This window comes from Scyliorhinus torazame, chromosome 23 (genome assembly GCF_047496885.1).
Source record: "Scyliorhinus torazame isolate Kashiwa2021f chromosome 23, sScyTor2.1, whole genome shotgun sequence".
Taxonomy (NCBI): Eukaryota; Metazoa; Chordata; class Chondrichthyes; order Carcharhiniformes; family Scyliorhinidae; genus Scyliorhinus; species Scyliorhinus torazame.
Genome location: NC_092729.1, coordinates 62070464 through 62088544, shown reverse-complemented (window position 1 = coordinate 62088544; position 18081 = coordinate 62070464). Strand labels below are relative to the sequence as shown.

General features: G+C 44.3%; 1 protein-coding gene across 5 annotated transcripts in view; it reads right to left on the bottom strand.

Moving 5' to 3' along the window:
• LOC140399610 (Fc receptor-like protein 2) overlaps nucleotides 1-18081 on the bottom strand; it is a 140609-nt gene that overhangs the window by 62364 nt on the left and 60164 nt on the right. The window contains exons 4-6 of one of the 5 annotated variants that reach the window (XM_072489135.1): nucleotides 13060-13089; nucleotides 7008-7274; nucleotides 1522-1800 (exon numbers count right to left, since the gene is read on the bottom strand). The exons of the other annotated variants lie outside the window; for them this stretch is intronic. Coding sequence (XP_072345236.1) covers nucleotides 1522-1800; nucleotides 7008-7274; nucleotides 13060-13089 — 576 coding nt within the window. The remainder of the gene's footprint in view (nucleotides 1-1521; nucleotides 1801-7007; nucleotides 7275-13059; nucleotides 13090-18081) is intronic. 5 annotated transcript variants of the gene reach the window in all.

Sequence of the window (18081 nt, the reverse complement as noted above, 5' to 3'; positions counted from 1 at the left end):
GCTATGAGCATCAGGCTACTAAAATCATGTAATGTACAGTACCCAAGGAGGCCATTCGGCCCACAGTTCTGCACCGGCCCTTGGAAAGAGCATCTTATTTAAGAACTGTACATTGTATTCGTCTATTCCCCCCCCCCCCCCCACACTGTGCATGCGAAATGACGTCAGTGATCAGTTACTCCACATATATGGTAGAGAAGCTCGGTTTGATTTCCACCGAGCAAGTGAGATTTAACGCAGTTATTATGAAGGTGTGAAAGGTTAGACGGTGTTTGGATAGTGCAGAATACGGTGAAGGGTCAAATCAGTAGATGGCACAAGGACCAAGTCCGAATTGAGCCAACTTCTGAAAGAAACACTGGTTGATGTGAGAAATTTCTCTTCGGTAAAATGTGTGGTAATCATGTTGTTCTTTGCTCGATTATATTTTTTTCTTATTTGCGAGTAACAGATCCTGAGAGAGGAAGAATATCGTCTCATCCAGTATTTGTTGTGCATCCTGTTTGTCGGACAGATGTGTTGCAACTCCTGTTGCTGCTCCAGAGAGTTGGAGTCACTCGGTCCGTCAAATGCGTGGAACATTTATCTCCAGAGGAACAGGCAGGGTTCACAAAGCCCCATTCCACCCACAGAGGGCCTTGAAAACTAGATCGCGTTTCGGTTTTCTATCGTTTCTTTTTGCGAACATGAACGTTGGGTTTCCAAATTATTTCTGTAATTCACACGGTGAAAATTGATCTCATCATGACTGCACTAGTCATGTAAAAATCGATAACTATGGGGAATAAAATAAGCACTAATTTTACGTCAGTCATTGCTTACGGCAGTGTGTTACATACTTCCCCAATCTGGGAGGAGGTGGGTAAGAGGTGGGATCTCCAGCCCTGTAATTCAGATATCCTGGTAATGCGCGATGGACGCGGGTATAATTCCAAGCCATGAGAGATTGGAAATATCATTGAGCCAAAAATCTTTAATTAAAGGTAAACATCGTCCATCTGGTACACATTTATTTTAGCGAAGGGAATCTGTTGTCTTCACTTGGTTTGGCCCACATGCGACTCCAGATCAATAGCAATGTGGTGACGTTTCACTGCCCTCTGAATAGTCTATCAATCCAATTCGTTCCATGTCAATATGTGTTGGACAATGCATTGTCGAATAGGAGAAAAAAGAAACACGAGTGGATCACGTTATTGTGACGTGTTTTTGGAAGAAGTAGTTAGTTTTTCCCGTTGTGCTAACTGTACCAAAGAATAAGGAGGACATTAGTATAGGTTACTGCGCTGGACGGACAGCCATGATAATCAATGGAGGGGCATTCTCAACAGACCAAATGGCCTACTTTCGCTGACATGTTCTTAGTTTCTATGTCTCTCCAGATTCGGTTTGTTATAATCAGATTTAATTAAGTGCCAATGATTTAAATATCAGTTACAGTCACACAACATTTCTTACCCCAGGATAAGTCTGGTGACATTCTCGGTGATATTCTGAACAGTATCTAAAAGTTCCACTTACGTTTGACAAAAACGGGAGCCTCATTACTCAGTTTCTTACGCGCACTTTTGGATGTTGTTACTTCACATCGATATAACCCCGAATCACCCAGCAAAGCAGGTCCTGTTTGATAATAATCCTTCACTGAGGGTACATCCAGAGGTTTCTCATTTTTGAAAAATGTATACAACAGGGAGCGAGAGACCTGGAATTGTTCAGCCAAACAGGTAAGATGTAACTGTTGACCAACAAATACTTCGATTTCCGGCTCAACTTTCAATATCGGTGTGGAACACAGGTCTAAGAAGAAACGACACATAAAGATATGACATTTTAGAGCCATACCCTCCATAGTGGAACTAATTATACACGTGCTTTGACAAGCTATTATGTGAAAATGCAGACCAAAACGTTCCAATTCTGAGTTTGTGTTACGCTTATGACCCGGTGCTGGCGGGTTTTAATTCATCCGACTTTTTGGCGTTGAACGCTTATTAAAAAAAACCAAAGAACACAGAATAATACAGCACAGGAACCCTCCAACCTGCACCGGTTTGCCACCTTCCTTGGCCAAAACCCTCATCACTTCCTCGAGCCGTATACCTCTATACACATCTTATCCATGTATTTGTCGAGGTACATTTTGAACGCCGTTAATGTATCAGATTCCACAACCTCCCTTGGCACCGTGTTCAAGTTACTTATCACAATCGGTGTAAAAAACCCTGCCCCTCACATCACATCTATTCTTTGCCCCACGGACCTTAAACATATGACCCGTGGTGACTGAACCCCTCCACCCTGGGAAAGAGTGCCTGCCCATCCAGTCTATCCATGCCTCTCACAATCTTGAAGACCTCCATCAGGTCACCCCTCAACCTCTGTCCTTCTAATGAAAACAGTGCGAGTCTATTCGTCCTCTTATCACACCTATCAACCGCCAGACCAGGCAACATCCTGGTAAACCTTCCCATCACCCTCTCCAAAGCCTTTACATCCTTCTGGAGCGTGGCAACCAGAACTGTGCGCAATATTACAAGTACGGACTCACAAAGGTGGTCTACAACTGTCGCATGATTTGCCAGTTTTTATTCTCGCTGCCCAGTCCAATGAAGGGAATAATTTCAGATGTTTTATTGAATACCTTGCCCACATGTGTTGCCATTTTCAAACATCTGTGGACCTGTATGCCCAGATCTCTCGGACTTTCTATATGCTGAAGTGTTTTGTCATTTACTGTATATTTCCCCTCTATTTTCGACCTACCAAAATGAATTGCCTCACATTGGTCCAGATTAAACTCCATTACCATTTTCTCCCTAAGTACCAACCTATATATGTTCAGCTGTATCTTCTGGGAATCCTCAACACTTATCTGTCACTCCACAAACCTTGGTCTGGTCCGCGAACTTACGAAGCAGACCAGCTACATTTTCCTCCAAATCATTTATGTACCCTACAAACAATAGAGGCCCCAGCACAGACCCCTGTGGAACACATTTAATCCAGAAAAAAACACCCTTCCACTGCTATCCTCTGCCTCTGTGACTGAGCCAGTTCTGTATCCATCTTGCCACCTCACCTTTGATCACCTGTGGCTTCCCTTTTGTACAGTCTGCCATGAGGCACCTTGTCAAAGACTTTACTTAATTCCATGTAAACAACATCCACCGCCGTCGCCTCATCGATCATCTTTGTCACCTCCTCAAACAACTCAATCAAGAACCATGTTGCCCATCGCTAATGTGTCAATTTGTTTCCAAATGGGTATCAATCCTGTCCCTGAGAATTATCTCCAATAATTTACCTAACTACTGGTGCGATTCACCCGACTGTATTTTCCTGGATTATCCCTGCTACCTTTGTTTAACAGCCATACAACATTAGCTAATCTCCATTCCTCGGGATCTCACCTTTAGCCAAAGTGGATCCAAAGATGTCTGTGAAGGCCTCAGCAATTTCCTCCCTTGCTTCCCTCAGTATTTTGGCGTAAAAACCATCCGGTCCAGGAGACTTATCTACTTTAATGTATTTTTAAAATCCCAATATCTCCACATTTCTGATGTCAACATGATCTAGACTATCCACACACCATACCCAAAAGTCATCTTCCACAAAGTCCTTTGCTTTGTTGAACACGGATGCAAAGTACACATTTATTACCTTCTCCATTTCCTCTGGCTCAACACAGATTCCTCCCACTGTTCTTGTGGCTCAATCCTTTCTCTGGCCGCGCTCTTACTTTTTACATATGAACAAAAGGTTTTGGGTTTGGACTGACCCCAGCCTTCAAGATGGTACAAACACCCCTTTTTTTTGGACGAGGTTCAAAATAACCCCCCTTATCCAAGGCTCTCTAAACTTCCCATACATATCTTTCATTCTTTCCAGAACGTGGCGTTGCTGAATCCTAATAAACTGTTGCTTGACAGGCACACGCATGTCCGATTTACCCCCCAATAGATGCATCAAGTCCAAATTCTTTAATTCCTGTCTAATGTTATCCTAATTTGCCTTTCCACAGTGTTTAACCTTAAGGCGAGGGTTATCCGTATCTCTATCCAAAAGTACACTAAAACGTATGTAATTGTGGTCAATACGTACAATATGTTTCCCTACTGAAACCTCAACCACCTGTCCAGGCTCATTCTCCAACACCAGCTCCAGTACTGCCTCTTCCCCAGTTCCACTATCCATATATTGCATTAAAAAGTTTTCTTGGATACACCTCACAAACACTTCCTGGATACACCTGACAAACTCTGCCCCATCCAAGCCCCGAGCACGAAGTGAGTTTCAATCAATATAGGGGAAGTTAATATCCCCGACCACAGCAACCCTATTACTTTTGCACCTATCAAAAAGCTATCTATCTACTCCTCTATCTCTCGCTTTCAGTTGAGGGTCCTGTAATAAACCCCCTATATTATGATTGCCTTTTGCTGTTCCTAAGCTCGAACCAGATTGCCTCGTTGTATGAGGTTTCAGGGTTGTCCTCCCGCAGTACGGCTATAATATTCTCCTGAATCAGTACTGCTGCTCCACCACCCCTTCTACACCCCCTCGATCTCTCCTGCAGCATTTATACCTCCAACGCTCAGCTGCCAACCCTGCCCTTCCGGAATTAGCAATTTGGTTTGAAGATAATCATGAAAATAACCTTTACGTGTTGATTTTGTTCGGTGGAAAGGCTGCCATAATCCAAAGATAATCTGATTCAAGGGGTTTCAGGCCATGAAACGGAAGGAGGTCGATTCAGCCGTTGCTTTGAGAGCGGATATTGCAGTCAACAATGTGATTGGAATATATCACACAGCTATAGCTCAGTCAATAAAGAAGTTTAGCGAAAGATGTTCCATTAACAGATCGCTGAGATTAAATAGAGCTGTCTCTATTTCAGAATATCCTCGATGTCTGTATGTATCCAATTCTGACGAGACGCTGAGATATTGTTGTGAATTCCTCTTTTGAACTGTTTCAACATTAGACTGAATTATGCCACCCCCTCTTTAAAACGATAACTGATTTTACACCCCTTTCAGACATTTCTACAAAACGATACTAATTGTGTATAACGCGGGAGTATCAGTTCTCAACTACCTCGGACTGCATTGAAGACCATGCGTTATTTTGACTGCCAGTAAAACTAAGTCAAGTCGCCATAGTCCAGGTGGCCATAGGTTACCTTCACGTTTCAGGGAGGAGAGCGGATTGATGATGATTTAAACGGAGGATCACCACAACTCAGGCGAGGGGCAAGGTTGGAAATACGGTTCTTGATGAAAAACCTCAGCCTGGACATGAACCCTCGTGGTTAGCTTTACTCTGCTTCACAAACTAGCTGTCCAGCCAACTGGAGTTAAAATGTAACAGCAGGTGCGAGGTTGCATCCCTTCATCATGCAAGTGAGTGAATCAGTGCGCAGGCAATTTTCATGGCGCAGGTGTACTCTGCCAGCCTTAATGCTTGTTGCATTGCACTTTCGGAGGCTAGGACCACAACACAACCGTGTTGTGCCGAGAAGCAATATTTAGAAACACGCTCGGCCTGGCTTGATAATGTGAAATTGTCACGGAGAAAATAAAATCAAGTATCTGTTCAAGTTCCTATTCTTTAGGGTATTCAAGAATTCTCAGAAGTATTTGGGTTTGCTGGATGTCCCGAGTGAAGCTTCCTGGAGATATTCTGTTTATTTTGGTCAAAGATTGAGTTAATGTTTCGGGAGACAAAGCAGCACAAGATGTTGAAGTTAAAACCAAGCTGGATTTTGCAGGACAGAATGACACATGTAGCTTGTGAGCAGAGTTTTGGGAAGGAAAGTGAATCAAGAACAAAGAACAAAGAAATGTACAGCACAGGAACAGGCCCTTCGGCCCTCCAAGCCCGCGCCAACCATGCTGCCCGACTAAACTACAATCCTTCCTGGGTCCGTATCCCTCTATTCCCATCCTATTCATGTATTTGTCAAGATGCCCCTTAAATGTCACTATCGTCCCTGCTTCCACCACCTCCTCTGGTAGCGAGTTCCAGGCACCCACTACCCTCTGCGTAAAAAACTTGCTTCGTACATCTACTCTAAACCTTGCCCCTCTCACCTTAAACCTATGCCCCCTAGTAATTGACCCCTCGACCCTGGGAAAAGTCTCTGACTATCCACTCTGTCTATGCCCCTCATAATTTTGTATACCTCTATCAGGTCTCCCCTCAACCCCCTTCGTTCCAGTGAGAATAAACCGAGTTTATTCAACCGCTCCTCATAGCTAATGCCCTCCATACCAGGCAACATTCTGGTAAATCTCTTCTTCACCCTCTCCAAACCCTCCACATCCTTCTGGTAGTGTGGCGACCAGAATTGAACACTATACTCCAAGTGTGGCCTAACTAAGATTCTATACAGCTGCAACATGACTTGCCAATTCTTATACTCAATGCCCCGGCCAATGAAGGCAAGCATGCCGTAGGCCTTCTTGACTACCTTCTCCACCTGTGTTGCCCCTTTCAATGACCTGTGGACCTGTACACCTAGATCTCGCTGACTTTCAATACTCTGGAGGGTTCTACCATTCACTGTATATTCCCTACCTGCATTAGACCTTCCAAAATGCATAACCTCACATTTGTCCGGATTAAACTCCATCTGCCATCTCTCCGCCCAAGTCTCCAAACAATCTAAATCCTGCTGTATCCTCTGACAGTCCTCATCGCTATCTGCAATTCCACCAACCTTTGTGTCGTCTGCAAACTTACTAATCAGACCAGTTACAGAATCGTGATGGGTTTTTGACTTGGAGAACCTGGAAGGACACTACCCTCACGCGATCGCTCCAATTGAATTCAACGGTAGATTGCTGATATTATGCTCAATTGTGTTTTGCGGAAATGTTCATCTTAAAATTATAAACGTCACTCAACGACCTCGGAAGAGAATTTCAAAAATATCGTATGTATATTCTGTTTAACTGTATCCATAAATTCCAAAACATTCGCAAGGAAAACCAATGACTAACCTGTCACAGAGATGTTCACTGTCTTGGAGACCCACTTTCTATACTTTGCATTCAGTTCACACCGATAAGATGCTGCATCCGACATTTTAGCACTTTCTATGCTGATCCGCTTTTCAACGGATTCTCGAATCAAATCATTGTGTTGATACCATTGGAAGGGAGATATTCCAAAAGGACTGAGTGGAAACAGCAGACATTCCAGGAAAATAGTATCACCTAAAAGCGGGTATTGTGGCTTTACCTCCAGAGTTAACGTTGGATCAGCAGCTGGAAAACATGTTGGGAACTTCGCAGGTAAATATAAATGGTAATTGGGAAAATACACTTGTCAAATATTTAAGAATTGTATCTTGAATATGCAACTCAACATCCAAGGTGACAGGCATCATCTCCTTCGTTACCAATGGTACAATCTGGAAACCAGTCGCAACATTAATTGCCCCATTAGTTTATGTGGAGATTCCAGATTGTATTTGGCCTTCAACATTCCAATGGAGATGTTGATATCCAATAAGCTATTTTACAAACCGATTAGCAACCCACTCCCTCTTTAAAAAACCTTCCCCTGCCTAGGCGTGAAATAACGAAGTCTAAAAATCTAGCTGATCGAAGCCAAACACCGACTGGGTTGTACCATAAACAGGCAATTCGTGTTCCCGGCGTTCTGCTCTTTGGTCCACAAAATTCTTGCTAATTCGCTGATATTAGAGAAATGACCCGTGACGGAGCGTCTGCCAATTTCCTGATTTCAATCCAGGGCAGTCACATCCCCAAGACTGCCACCAATTCGGTTTCTGAGGTGTTAACGGGTTCCACCTCGAAATAAATGATGATACTGCCTATGGGGCAGTTCTTCGGTAACTTACATTTAAATATCGCTGTTTTAAAAATGTTTATGGCGTACTTACAGTAATTCCCTTCCATTATGTCTGTTGTTTCTGAGACAACATGTGCCTTTTATGCGTGGTCTTTATTCATCCCAAGCCGACAAAAAAAGCTTCTCATTTATCCACATAAGTGGAGAAGTCGAAAGTGTATATTTTGGACTACTACTGGAAAATTAAATGTTAAATACGAATCGCCACCCTCAGGTTCAGTTACTATTCTACCTAGTATATTAATTAGTTGTTCAATTTTCTTTTTTTCCAAATTTGACTCAAGTTCCCTCCCAGCCACTCGGGTCACAGTGTTACTGCGTCGTCACGTCTCAGTTTATCTGCGACACAATTTGAAATCATAAAGAGACACAAGTACCACTAACCCTCCCAGACTGCGGATTTCTCCCATTCGTCTCCGCTCTCCACATGAAGGGCTTACCTGCCTTACTTTGCTACTCACCAATCAACTCTCTCCCTTCTAGTAACTTGAAGCAGGGCAAGGCCACTCACTGGAAATTTGATTGTCACAAACCTAGGGATGTAAAGCACCTCCTCCCACCCAGCCTCGCATTCCCACCTAGCTTCAAATTCCCAACTCACTCCTCCTCGTTTCTCACTCTGGTTCTGTCCTCTATCTCACAGGAAGTGCTCACTGGTGAGCTTCAAATCTCCTTCTTAAAAAGGCTTAAGACGACTAACACCTGGTAACTTTCCTATAAAACAATTGCAATCAGCAGCACTTGCCTCCAAATTAGGCTTGAGGTGATTGGCAGTCAACTGCCACTCAGTTATGTACGGACGGACAGCTCCTTATTAAACTTTACTGCACAAATGTTGTATTAGGATGGACTACTGAAATTGCAAAAGGAGCAGTCTTACCAATTCAATTCAACTCCCACCTAGCTTGAAAGTTACAGCTTCCAAACTCACACTTGGATTTGTCTCACCCTGCCTCAATTCCAATGAAATAAAGAGACTGTAAAGCAGGCGTCCGATTGGACATACGCAGATTATTTTAACGTGTACTCAAAGTGAGGTTATTTTTATTAGAGTACACACAATGGCACGATAATACGGGCGGCACGGGAGCACTGTTGTTAGTACTGTTGCTGCACAGCTCCAGGGTCCCATGTTTGTTTCCCGGCTTGGGTCACTGTCTCTGCGCCGTGTCTGCACGTTCTCCCCGTGTCTGCGTGGGTTTCCTCCGGCTGCTCCGGTTTCCTCCCACAGTCCAAATGATGTGCAGTTTAGGTGGATTGGCCTTGATAAATTGCCCCTAGTGTCTAAACAAGTGTAGGTGGGTTTACGGGGATAGAATGGAGGAGTGGGCTTGGGTGGGGTGCTCTTTTCAAGGGCCGGTGGAGACTCAATGGGCCGAATGGCCTCCTTCTGCACTGTAAATGCTATGTTTCTATGAATACACCTGCAATCAGGTCGCAGCTTACTGCATTGCTTATACACAGCTGATTATATTATCAGCCATTATCCTACATTTAGGTAACTGTTGGACTCCCCCTCCCACCCGCGAACCATGCTAGTTCATTTTACAAATGAATCCACATCTGACTATGCAGACGATCCTGTATTTTCAAACGGAAGTGTCAATTGCATATTTCAACTGCAAATGGACCTCAAAGGCATACCATTGCATATTTTTGAAGCGGTCCATTGAAAATAAAACATGTTCGGAGGTCAAAAGACATATGAATCTAAAATGTAGCCGCAATAAAAGCATTAATGATTCCTCTCATTTATTTGATATAATGCACAACGCACACTCCATGCAGCCTAATCTGAGCTGCTATGTAAGCTGTGTTAAAATCAATGAGAATTACACCCTCTCACGACGAAGGCATGTTTGTTGGTTTTGTCTTTCCGATTAATTGAAAACTATGAGAATGGTGGGCAACTGTCTGCTGGTTGGTTTGCTAAATCTGTGAACAATTGAACTCTCAAAGTTGTTAATAATTTAAGGTAAATGTAATTTGTGGGTTTGTACGTTCTGCCCCTGGGGAACAGCGGGTCTCTGCCTATTTGGCAGAGGGTATAGAGTTCAGTACATCTCTGACCTGTCGCCAATTGTCAACTTCATCTGAGTATTTAAAAACAAAATAGAGTACCCAATTCATTTTTACAATTAAGGGGCAATTTAGCGTGGCCGATGCACCTACCCTGCACATCTTTGGGTTGTGGGGGCGATACCCAAGCAGACACGGGGAGAATGTGCAAACTCCATACGGACAGTGACCCAGGGCCGGGATCGAACCTGGGACCTCGGCGCCGAGGCGGCAGTGCTAACCACTGCGCCAACGTGCTGCCCCTACTTCATCCGAGTATGATGTGTGTTCGATATTACATTTGAATGTTGGATGTCTTTGAAAACGATAGTTTTCTTGACCGAGAATAAGGTTTTATCATAACGTCCAGAGTTAACATACCAACAGTCACAACGTTCAGAGGTTCACTCCTTCGATATTTTGCCCACCATCCAACTCTGCAGCTGTATGATCCTCCAGTGCGAGGGTCTGCAGTTCCTGAGAATGTGAAACTATTATTTCCAAATGATTGGTTATCTTTGTACCAGGAGTATTTCGTATATCTGTTATTGTAGAGGCACTGCATTTCGAAATAGAACCCTTCTTTTATAATTTGATCACTGGGAACAATAATCACCACCTTTGGGACTTCTGCTGTTTGAAAGACAATGACAGATACAAATGATTAGAAATATTGAACCGATGGTTTTCACTCTCCATTGTAGTTAATGTCATGGATCATTTTACACGGTGAAAGTACAAGTGCTACTTGTGAAGTATTTAATAATCATCATTTCAAATTAGGAGACGATAGAAAACAATAAGAACGGTCACAGCATTCACTTCGTGCCGGGACCTTTCAAAATACTTGGTCTGGGGCATTTATTACTGGGCAGGTATGTTACATGAATAACGGCTATCTTGGAAGCAATATGGGAGCTGGATGCTTCAAGCTGGCAGCTCCTGAAATCCAATGCACCCTCGTTCCCCGGCCGTCAATGTCCACATGATGTATTAACAGATGAAGTCACATTGCCATTATTGAATCAGGGGGATCAGAGGCAGCAGGAATTCTCTTCGTGTTCCAGAATATCTAAACTGAGATCCTGCTACCCTGACGCTTCTGATCCAGAATCGCATGGAAGCGGCAGGCAGTCTATTTGGAGACGTGTTCATTTGAAAATGCCTCAGCAGACCTGGGTCTGGAAATAGAGAGTTCCATGCAAGAGTTTTATGGTCCTCGACATTACTTCAGCCGAATGTTGCCTCAACATAAGCGCTATCAGTGGAGATCGCAGTCAAGATAAACAGTTCACTCTCCAGTGCCTAACTTTATGAATTGATAAGAATAACCGTATATTCGGTCCAGTGGAAACTTCAAAAACAAAAGTTCAATTGATGTGGACGTCAACATTGTTGCCAATCATAAAATCGCCTTTTCACTGAGTTCCTCGCTTGGCCATTTCAGGGCCAGTGAACCAACTTGCTGTGGGTCTGCTTGTTACATATAGGCTAAAGGAGGCAAGGGTGCTAATTTAAGCCATGTCAGCTCAACCAACTGGCTTAGAATCCCAGCATTATGGAAAGGTTACTGCACAGGATGAAGCCATTGGACCCAGCTTACCATGCCAGCCACAGGACATCATGGTGTCCTTTCTAATCCCACCTTACTGCAGCTAGTCCACAGCCCAGTAGCTTGGCGCACTGAAGGTGCAGATGCATGTGATTTTGGAACAGCTCAGGGTCTCGGCCTCTATCACCGAGTCGAGCAGGGAATTCCAGACCCCCACGACGCACTGAACAAATTTATTTCTTCCTCACGTCCCCTCTGAACCTTCTGCCTATCTTGCATCTCTGTCCCTGGGTTCTAGAATTCTCCACTAAGAGGTAAAAAATCCAATCCACCCTATCTCTTCCCCTCATAATTATGTACACCTCAAGTGATTCACCCCTCAGCCTCATTTGTAGCCAGAATAGTAACCCCAACCTTTCCAATCTCTCTTGATGCACTATTAACTGGACCTGGATTCACATGTGTCAGACAAGGTTAGGACGGTAGATTTTCTTATGAAAAGTCACTAATGAACAAGAGTGATTTTAGACCATTACAGAGCGGAGTTGTTGGATTCTAGTTTAACTTATTAAATTCCACCAGCTGCTGAATTTGATCCAATGCGCAAGGCCAGCTTGTCTGGTAACATTACGACATCCGGCTTTTCAAAACTTCCAGTGCTCCACCAGCATAATCGCATAGATCATCCTGCCACCACCACCACCAACACCAACAGCCCCCCCCCCCCCCGGCCCCCTCTCCCCCGCACGGCCTTATGTTTCGCCACCATATTGAATTCGTTCAGGTGTGTGGTCAACTAAGCGCAAATTCCTGACCTTGTTGTTCGAATTGGGATGCCTGAATAGAATGTAACCGGGCAGCCGGTTCCCGCGATGACGCTGGCAAAACAAGGACAACAGGTTTGTTGAAACTTGAGAATGAACCTCACTGCTCTGTTTACATAGAATTTACAGTGCAGAAGGAGGCCATTCGGCCCATCGAGTCTGCACCGGCTCTTGGAAAGAGCACCCTACCCAAGGTCAACACCTCCACCCTATCCCCATAACCCAGTAGCCCCACCCAACACTAAGGGCAATTTTGGACACTAAGGGCAATTTATCATGGCCAATCCACCTAACCTGCACATCTTTGGACTGTGGGAGGAAACCGGAGCACCCGGAGGAAACCCACGCACACACGGGGAGGATGTGCAGACTCCGCACAGACAGTGACCCAAGCCGGAATCGAACCTGGGACCCTGGAGCTGTGAAGCAATTGTGCTATCCACAAGGCTACTTGTATACTCCAGGTAATGTCAAGTTCAGCGAGAAGGATTGGAAAGCTAGCGATTCATCAAATCACCCTGCCCCCACTTATTTAATCCTACCGAAACACATGTCTGGAAGGAGATGTATCTGAACGTAACATTGTTCTATTTGAATGTGAATTAAAGGGGAATGTCACCAACTGCAAGTCAGCTAACCGCCGATAAACCTAGCAATCCCGCCACCCATTCCCTCACCTCCCCCACGCCGTCCTTTCATTAACTTTCACAAAATAATTATCACACTGCAATATTAACATACCTTTGCTGGTGATGTGACGAAAACCTGATACTGCGGAAGTGAATACAAGGTCACAGATGTTAATCTTCTCATTTTCAGATGCAACTGTGTTCTACATGCGAGGTTCTGAAACATTGTGAACTGATAAAGCACATCCGTCAGGTCACACACATTAAACATCGCTTCCATTGCCGTGGGTGAGAAGTGTACAAATTCAGGTCTGCTCGCCACAATTTCCAGTTTCCTTTTGATGCACAGCCAGACGTTCGAGGACTGACTGTTAAGTGGCGTAAAATCATGGGGAGAATTCAATGTTGGTGAATCATAGAATCACTACAGTGCGGAAGGTGGTCATTCGTCCCACTTTCTGGACCGACTGTTCGAAAGGCCATCCTACCGAGGCCCGCGTTCCCACCTTATGCATGTCACACCACCCTGAGCGGCAGTTTAACATGGCCAATCCACTTAACCTCCACAGCTCTTGACAGTGGGAGGAAACCGGAGCACCCGGAGGAAACCCACGCAGACATGGGGAAAATGTCAAACTCCACACCGACAATCGTCATTGAACCATGTCGCTGACGGTGTGAGGCAGCAGTGCTAACCACTGTGCCGCTGGGTTGTAGTGGCGAGTCTTTTAGAAAGAAGAATGATTTGGTTAACTACGGTCCAACAAATAAGATAAGGCACTAACTCTAAGTGAATAATAAATCAATGTATTAATAATTTGATCGACTTATTTTAACAGTTGTTTGATTGGTCAAGCATATCAAGTATTTTTACCTGGATTTCAAAGATGTTTGAAAGAGTGCAGAAAAGATTTACTAGGATGTTACCGGGACTTGTTGGTTCGAGTTATAAGGAGAGGCTGGATAGACTGGGACTTTTTTCCCTGGAGCGTAGGAGGCTTAGGGGTGATCTTATAGAGGTCTATAAAATAATGAGGGGCATAGATAAGGTAGATAGTCAACATATTTTCCCAAAGGTAGGGGAGTCTAAAATTAGAGGGCATAGGTTTAAGGGGAGAGGGGAGAGATTCAGAAGGGCCCAGAGGGTCAATTTCTTCACTCAGAGGGTAGTGAGTGTCTGGAATGGGCTGCCAGAGGTAGTAGTAGAGGCGGGTACAATTGTGTCTTTTAAAGAGCATTTAGATAGTTACATGGGTAAGATGGGTATAGAGGGTTATGGGCCAAGTGCGGGCAACTGGGACTAGCTTAATGGTAAAAACTGGGCGGCATGGACTGGTTGGGCCGAAGGGCCTGTCTCCATGCTGTAAACTTCTATGATTCTATAAGAGAGCTGTAGGCCTTAGAATGTCAAAGATGGGGGTCTTAATGAGTGTGGGGGGGGGGGGAGTGTTTTATTTTCAAGTGGAGTTTATTTTATTTTATAAAAATAAATTTAGAGTAACCGATTCTTTTTTTTCCCAATTAAGGGGCAATTTAGCGTGGCCAATCTAACTACCATGCACATCTTTGGGTTGTGCGGGTGAGACACATGCAGACGGGGAGAATGTGCAAACTCCACACAAAAAGTGAGCCGGGCCTGGGATTAAACCCGGACCTCAGCCCCGTGAGGCAGCAGTACTCGCCACAGCGCCAATTTGCCGCCGTGGAGTTTAAAACAGTAGTCGAAGGTTCAAAACTATGATGTTCAGTATTTTGCGACAAATTGGTCGCCGTCTCTTATAAATTATCTACATTCAGCAGAGAACTTGTACTGAAGGTTCCCCCGATTTATTATTGTGATGGCAGGATTGTGGTACGGGAAATGGCAATCAATGGAGTGTGCAAGAATGAGCGGGGATCTGAATGAAACGAATACAATTCTGACGGGCGGGGGTCAGAATTGAAACACAAATTACGTTTCCTCGTCTGCGTGATCTAGAAGAGTTGGCCACGGTCTCAGGAAACGAAAAATCTCAGAATGAGGCCTCAGATGTGGAGTACTTACTCCTCGCAGAGGCTGGTGAGCGTGTGGAATTCGGCACAACACAAGGCTATGCGGTGTCATTCGCATAATGCATGTGGGAAGGAAATAGATACACTCCTAGAAATTAAATGCGTCAGTGGTTTCGGGAGTACTTGGCGATATGACGCTGAGTTTTGGGATCTGCCCGTATCATATTGAATGGCTGTGTTGGCTGAATCGACTGGAAAGGCTAATTGGTGCTTCAATTTGTAATTGTAAAGAGCGGCACAATGGTAAAGTGGTTCCTTTCACAGCTCAGGTGACTGTCTTCGAGTCAGTGCTTCATAAAATTCTATTCCCAGCTCCATCTGGTGGCCAGTTATGATATTACATTAACCCTTTATATACTTGACATTCTGCGTAATGTAACATCCACTTTTCTTTGAAAAATGTTTGAAACACTTTCAAACGTTTAATACATGTACGGGAATTAATTTTTGTCTGTCATGTTCAATGTCATGACAGATATACTAATATCACAATTAGAGAATTATAGGTTATTATTGTTTACAAGTTTAGACCAGCAGGTTGTTCCCTTTTCCTCTTGGACCTTCTTAATACACTCAAGGTGTCATTAAAATTGTCCTTTGTCCGGTCGTTTTCCAGGGTGGAAGAGTCAATTACTAGGGGGCATCGTTTTATGTTGCATGGGGCAAGGTTTAAAGCTAATGTAGGAGGCAAGTATTTTACACAAAGGGTGGTGGGTGCCTGGAACTCACTGCCGGGGGAAGGAGTGGAAGCTGACACTTCCAGTGCTCCACCAGCAAACTCCATGAATAGGACGGGAATAGAGGGATATGGTCCTCAGAAGTGTCGGGGGTTTTAGTTCAGATGTGCAGCATGGTCGGCACGGGCTTGGAGGGCCGAAGGGCCTGTTCCTGTGCAGTAAATTTATTTGTTCTTTGTTCTTTGAGTGTGCACATTCCCCACATGTCTGCGTGCTTCACTTCCGTGTGCTCTGATTTCTTCCCACATGTCAAGTATGTGCTGGTTAGGTGTACTGGCCATGCAAAATTGCCCTTGAATTTCCAAACGTGGAATTACGTGGGCAGGGCAAAGGGGTTGGCCCCGTGTAGGGTGCTCTTTCGGAGAGTTCCTGCAGACATGATGGGCCGAATGGCCGCATTCTCCATTGAAAGGAGTCTATGAATTGTCTTTATTTCTATATGTGGCGTAACATTTAAAAGCTTGATGGTTCTATTTCATTGCCTAATTAATGTTATCGTGAAAAGTTACATATTATTTCCAGGTTTGTCAATTAATTGTATTTATATTACCACAGACGCGTTATAGAATTGTATTCTCGGACTATTAGTCCCCGTGTTCCAGTCGCATTCAAATTATGCTGTCGTCCCTGTTACAGACATTTGAAGTGAATACTCAACGTGAAGATTCAATTCGGAGTAAATTAGCTCTGCCCAAAAGAATGGGCGTTTTAACACTGATTAATGTTATTTCTTTTTAAATACATTTAGAGTATCCGATTCATTGTTTCCAATTAAGGGGCAATTTCGCGTGGCTAATCCAACTACCCTGCAATTAGAACATAGAACATAGAACAATACAGCGCAGTACAGGCCCTTCGGCCCACGATGTTGCACCGAAACAAAAACCATCTAACCTACACTATGCCATTATCATCCATATGTTTATCCAATAAACTTTTAAATGCCCTCAATGTTGGCGAGTTCACTACTGTAGCAGGTAGGGCATTCCACGGCCTCACTACTCTTTGCGTAAAGAACCTCCCTCTGACCTCTGTCCTATATCTATTACCCCTCAGTTTAAAATTATGTCCCCTCGTGCCAGCCATTTCCATCCGCGGGAGAAGGCTCTCACTGTCCACCCTATCCAACCCCCTGATCATTTTGTATGCCTCTATTAAGTCTCCTCTTAACCTTCTTCTCTCCAACGAAAACAACCTCAAGTCCATCAGCCTTTCCTCATAAGATTTTCCCTCCATACCAGGCAACATCCTGGTAAATCTCCTCTGCACCCGCTCCAAAGCCTCCACGTCCTTCCTATAATGCGGTGACCAGAACTGTACGCAATACTCCAAATGCGGCCGTACCAGAGTGCTGTACAGCTGCAACATGACCTCCCGACTCCGGAACTCAATCCCTCTACCAATAAAGGCCAACACTCCATAGGCCTTCTTCACAACCTTATGAACCTGGGTGGCAACTTTCAGGGATCTATGTACATGGACACCTAGATCCCTCTGCTCATCCACACTTTCAAGAACTTTACCATTAGCCAAATATTCCGCATTCCTGTTATTCCTTCCAAAGTGAATCACCTCACACTTCTCTACATTAAACTCCATTTGCCACCTCTCAGCCCAGCTCTGCAGCTTATCTATATCCCTCTGTAACCTGCTACTTCCTTCCACACTATCGACAACACCACCGACTTTAGTATCATCTGCAAATTTACTCACCCACCCTTCTGCGCCTTCCTCTAGGTCATTGATAAAAATGACAAACAGCAACGGCCCCAGAACAGATCCTTGTGGTACTCCACTTGTGACTGAACTCCATTCTGAACATTTCCCATCAACCACCACCCTCTGTCTTCTTTCAGCTAGCCAATTTCTGATCCACATCTCTAAATCACCCTCAATCCCCAGCCTCCGTATTTTCTGCAATAGCCTACCGTGGGGAACATTATCAAACGCTTTGCTGAAATCCATATACACCACATCAACTGCTCTACCCTCATCTACCGGTTCAGTCACCTTCTCAAAGAACTCAATAAGGTTTGTGAGGCATGACCTACCCTTCACAAAGCCATGCTGACTATCCCTGATCATATTATTCCTATCTAGATGATTATAAATCTTGTCTCTTATAATCCCCTCCAAGACTTTACCCACTACAGACGTGAGGCTCACCGGCCTATAGTTGCCGGGGTTTTCTCTGCTCCCCTTTTTGAACAAAGGGACCACATTTGCTGTCCTCCAGTCCTCTGGCACTATTCCTGTAGCCAATGATGACATAAAATCAAAGCCAAAGGTCCAGCAATCTCTTCCCTGGCCTCCCAGAGAATCCTAGGATAAATCCCATCAGGTCC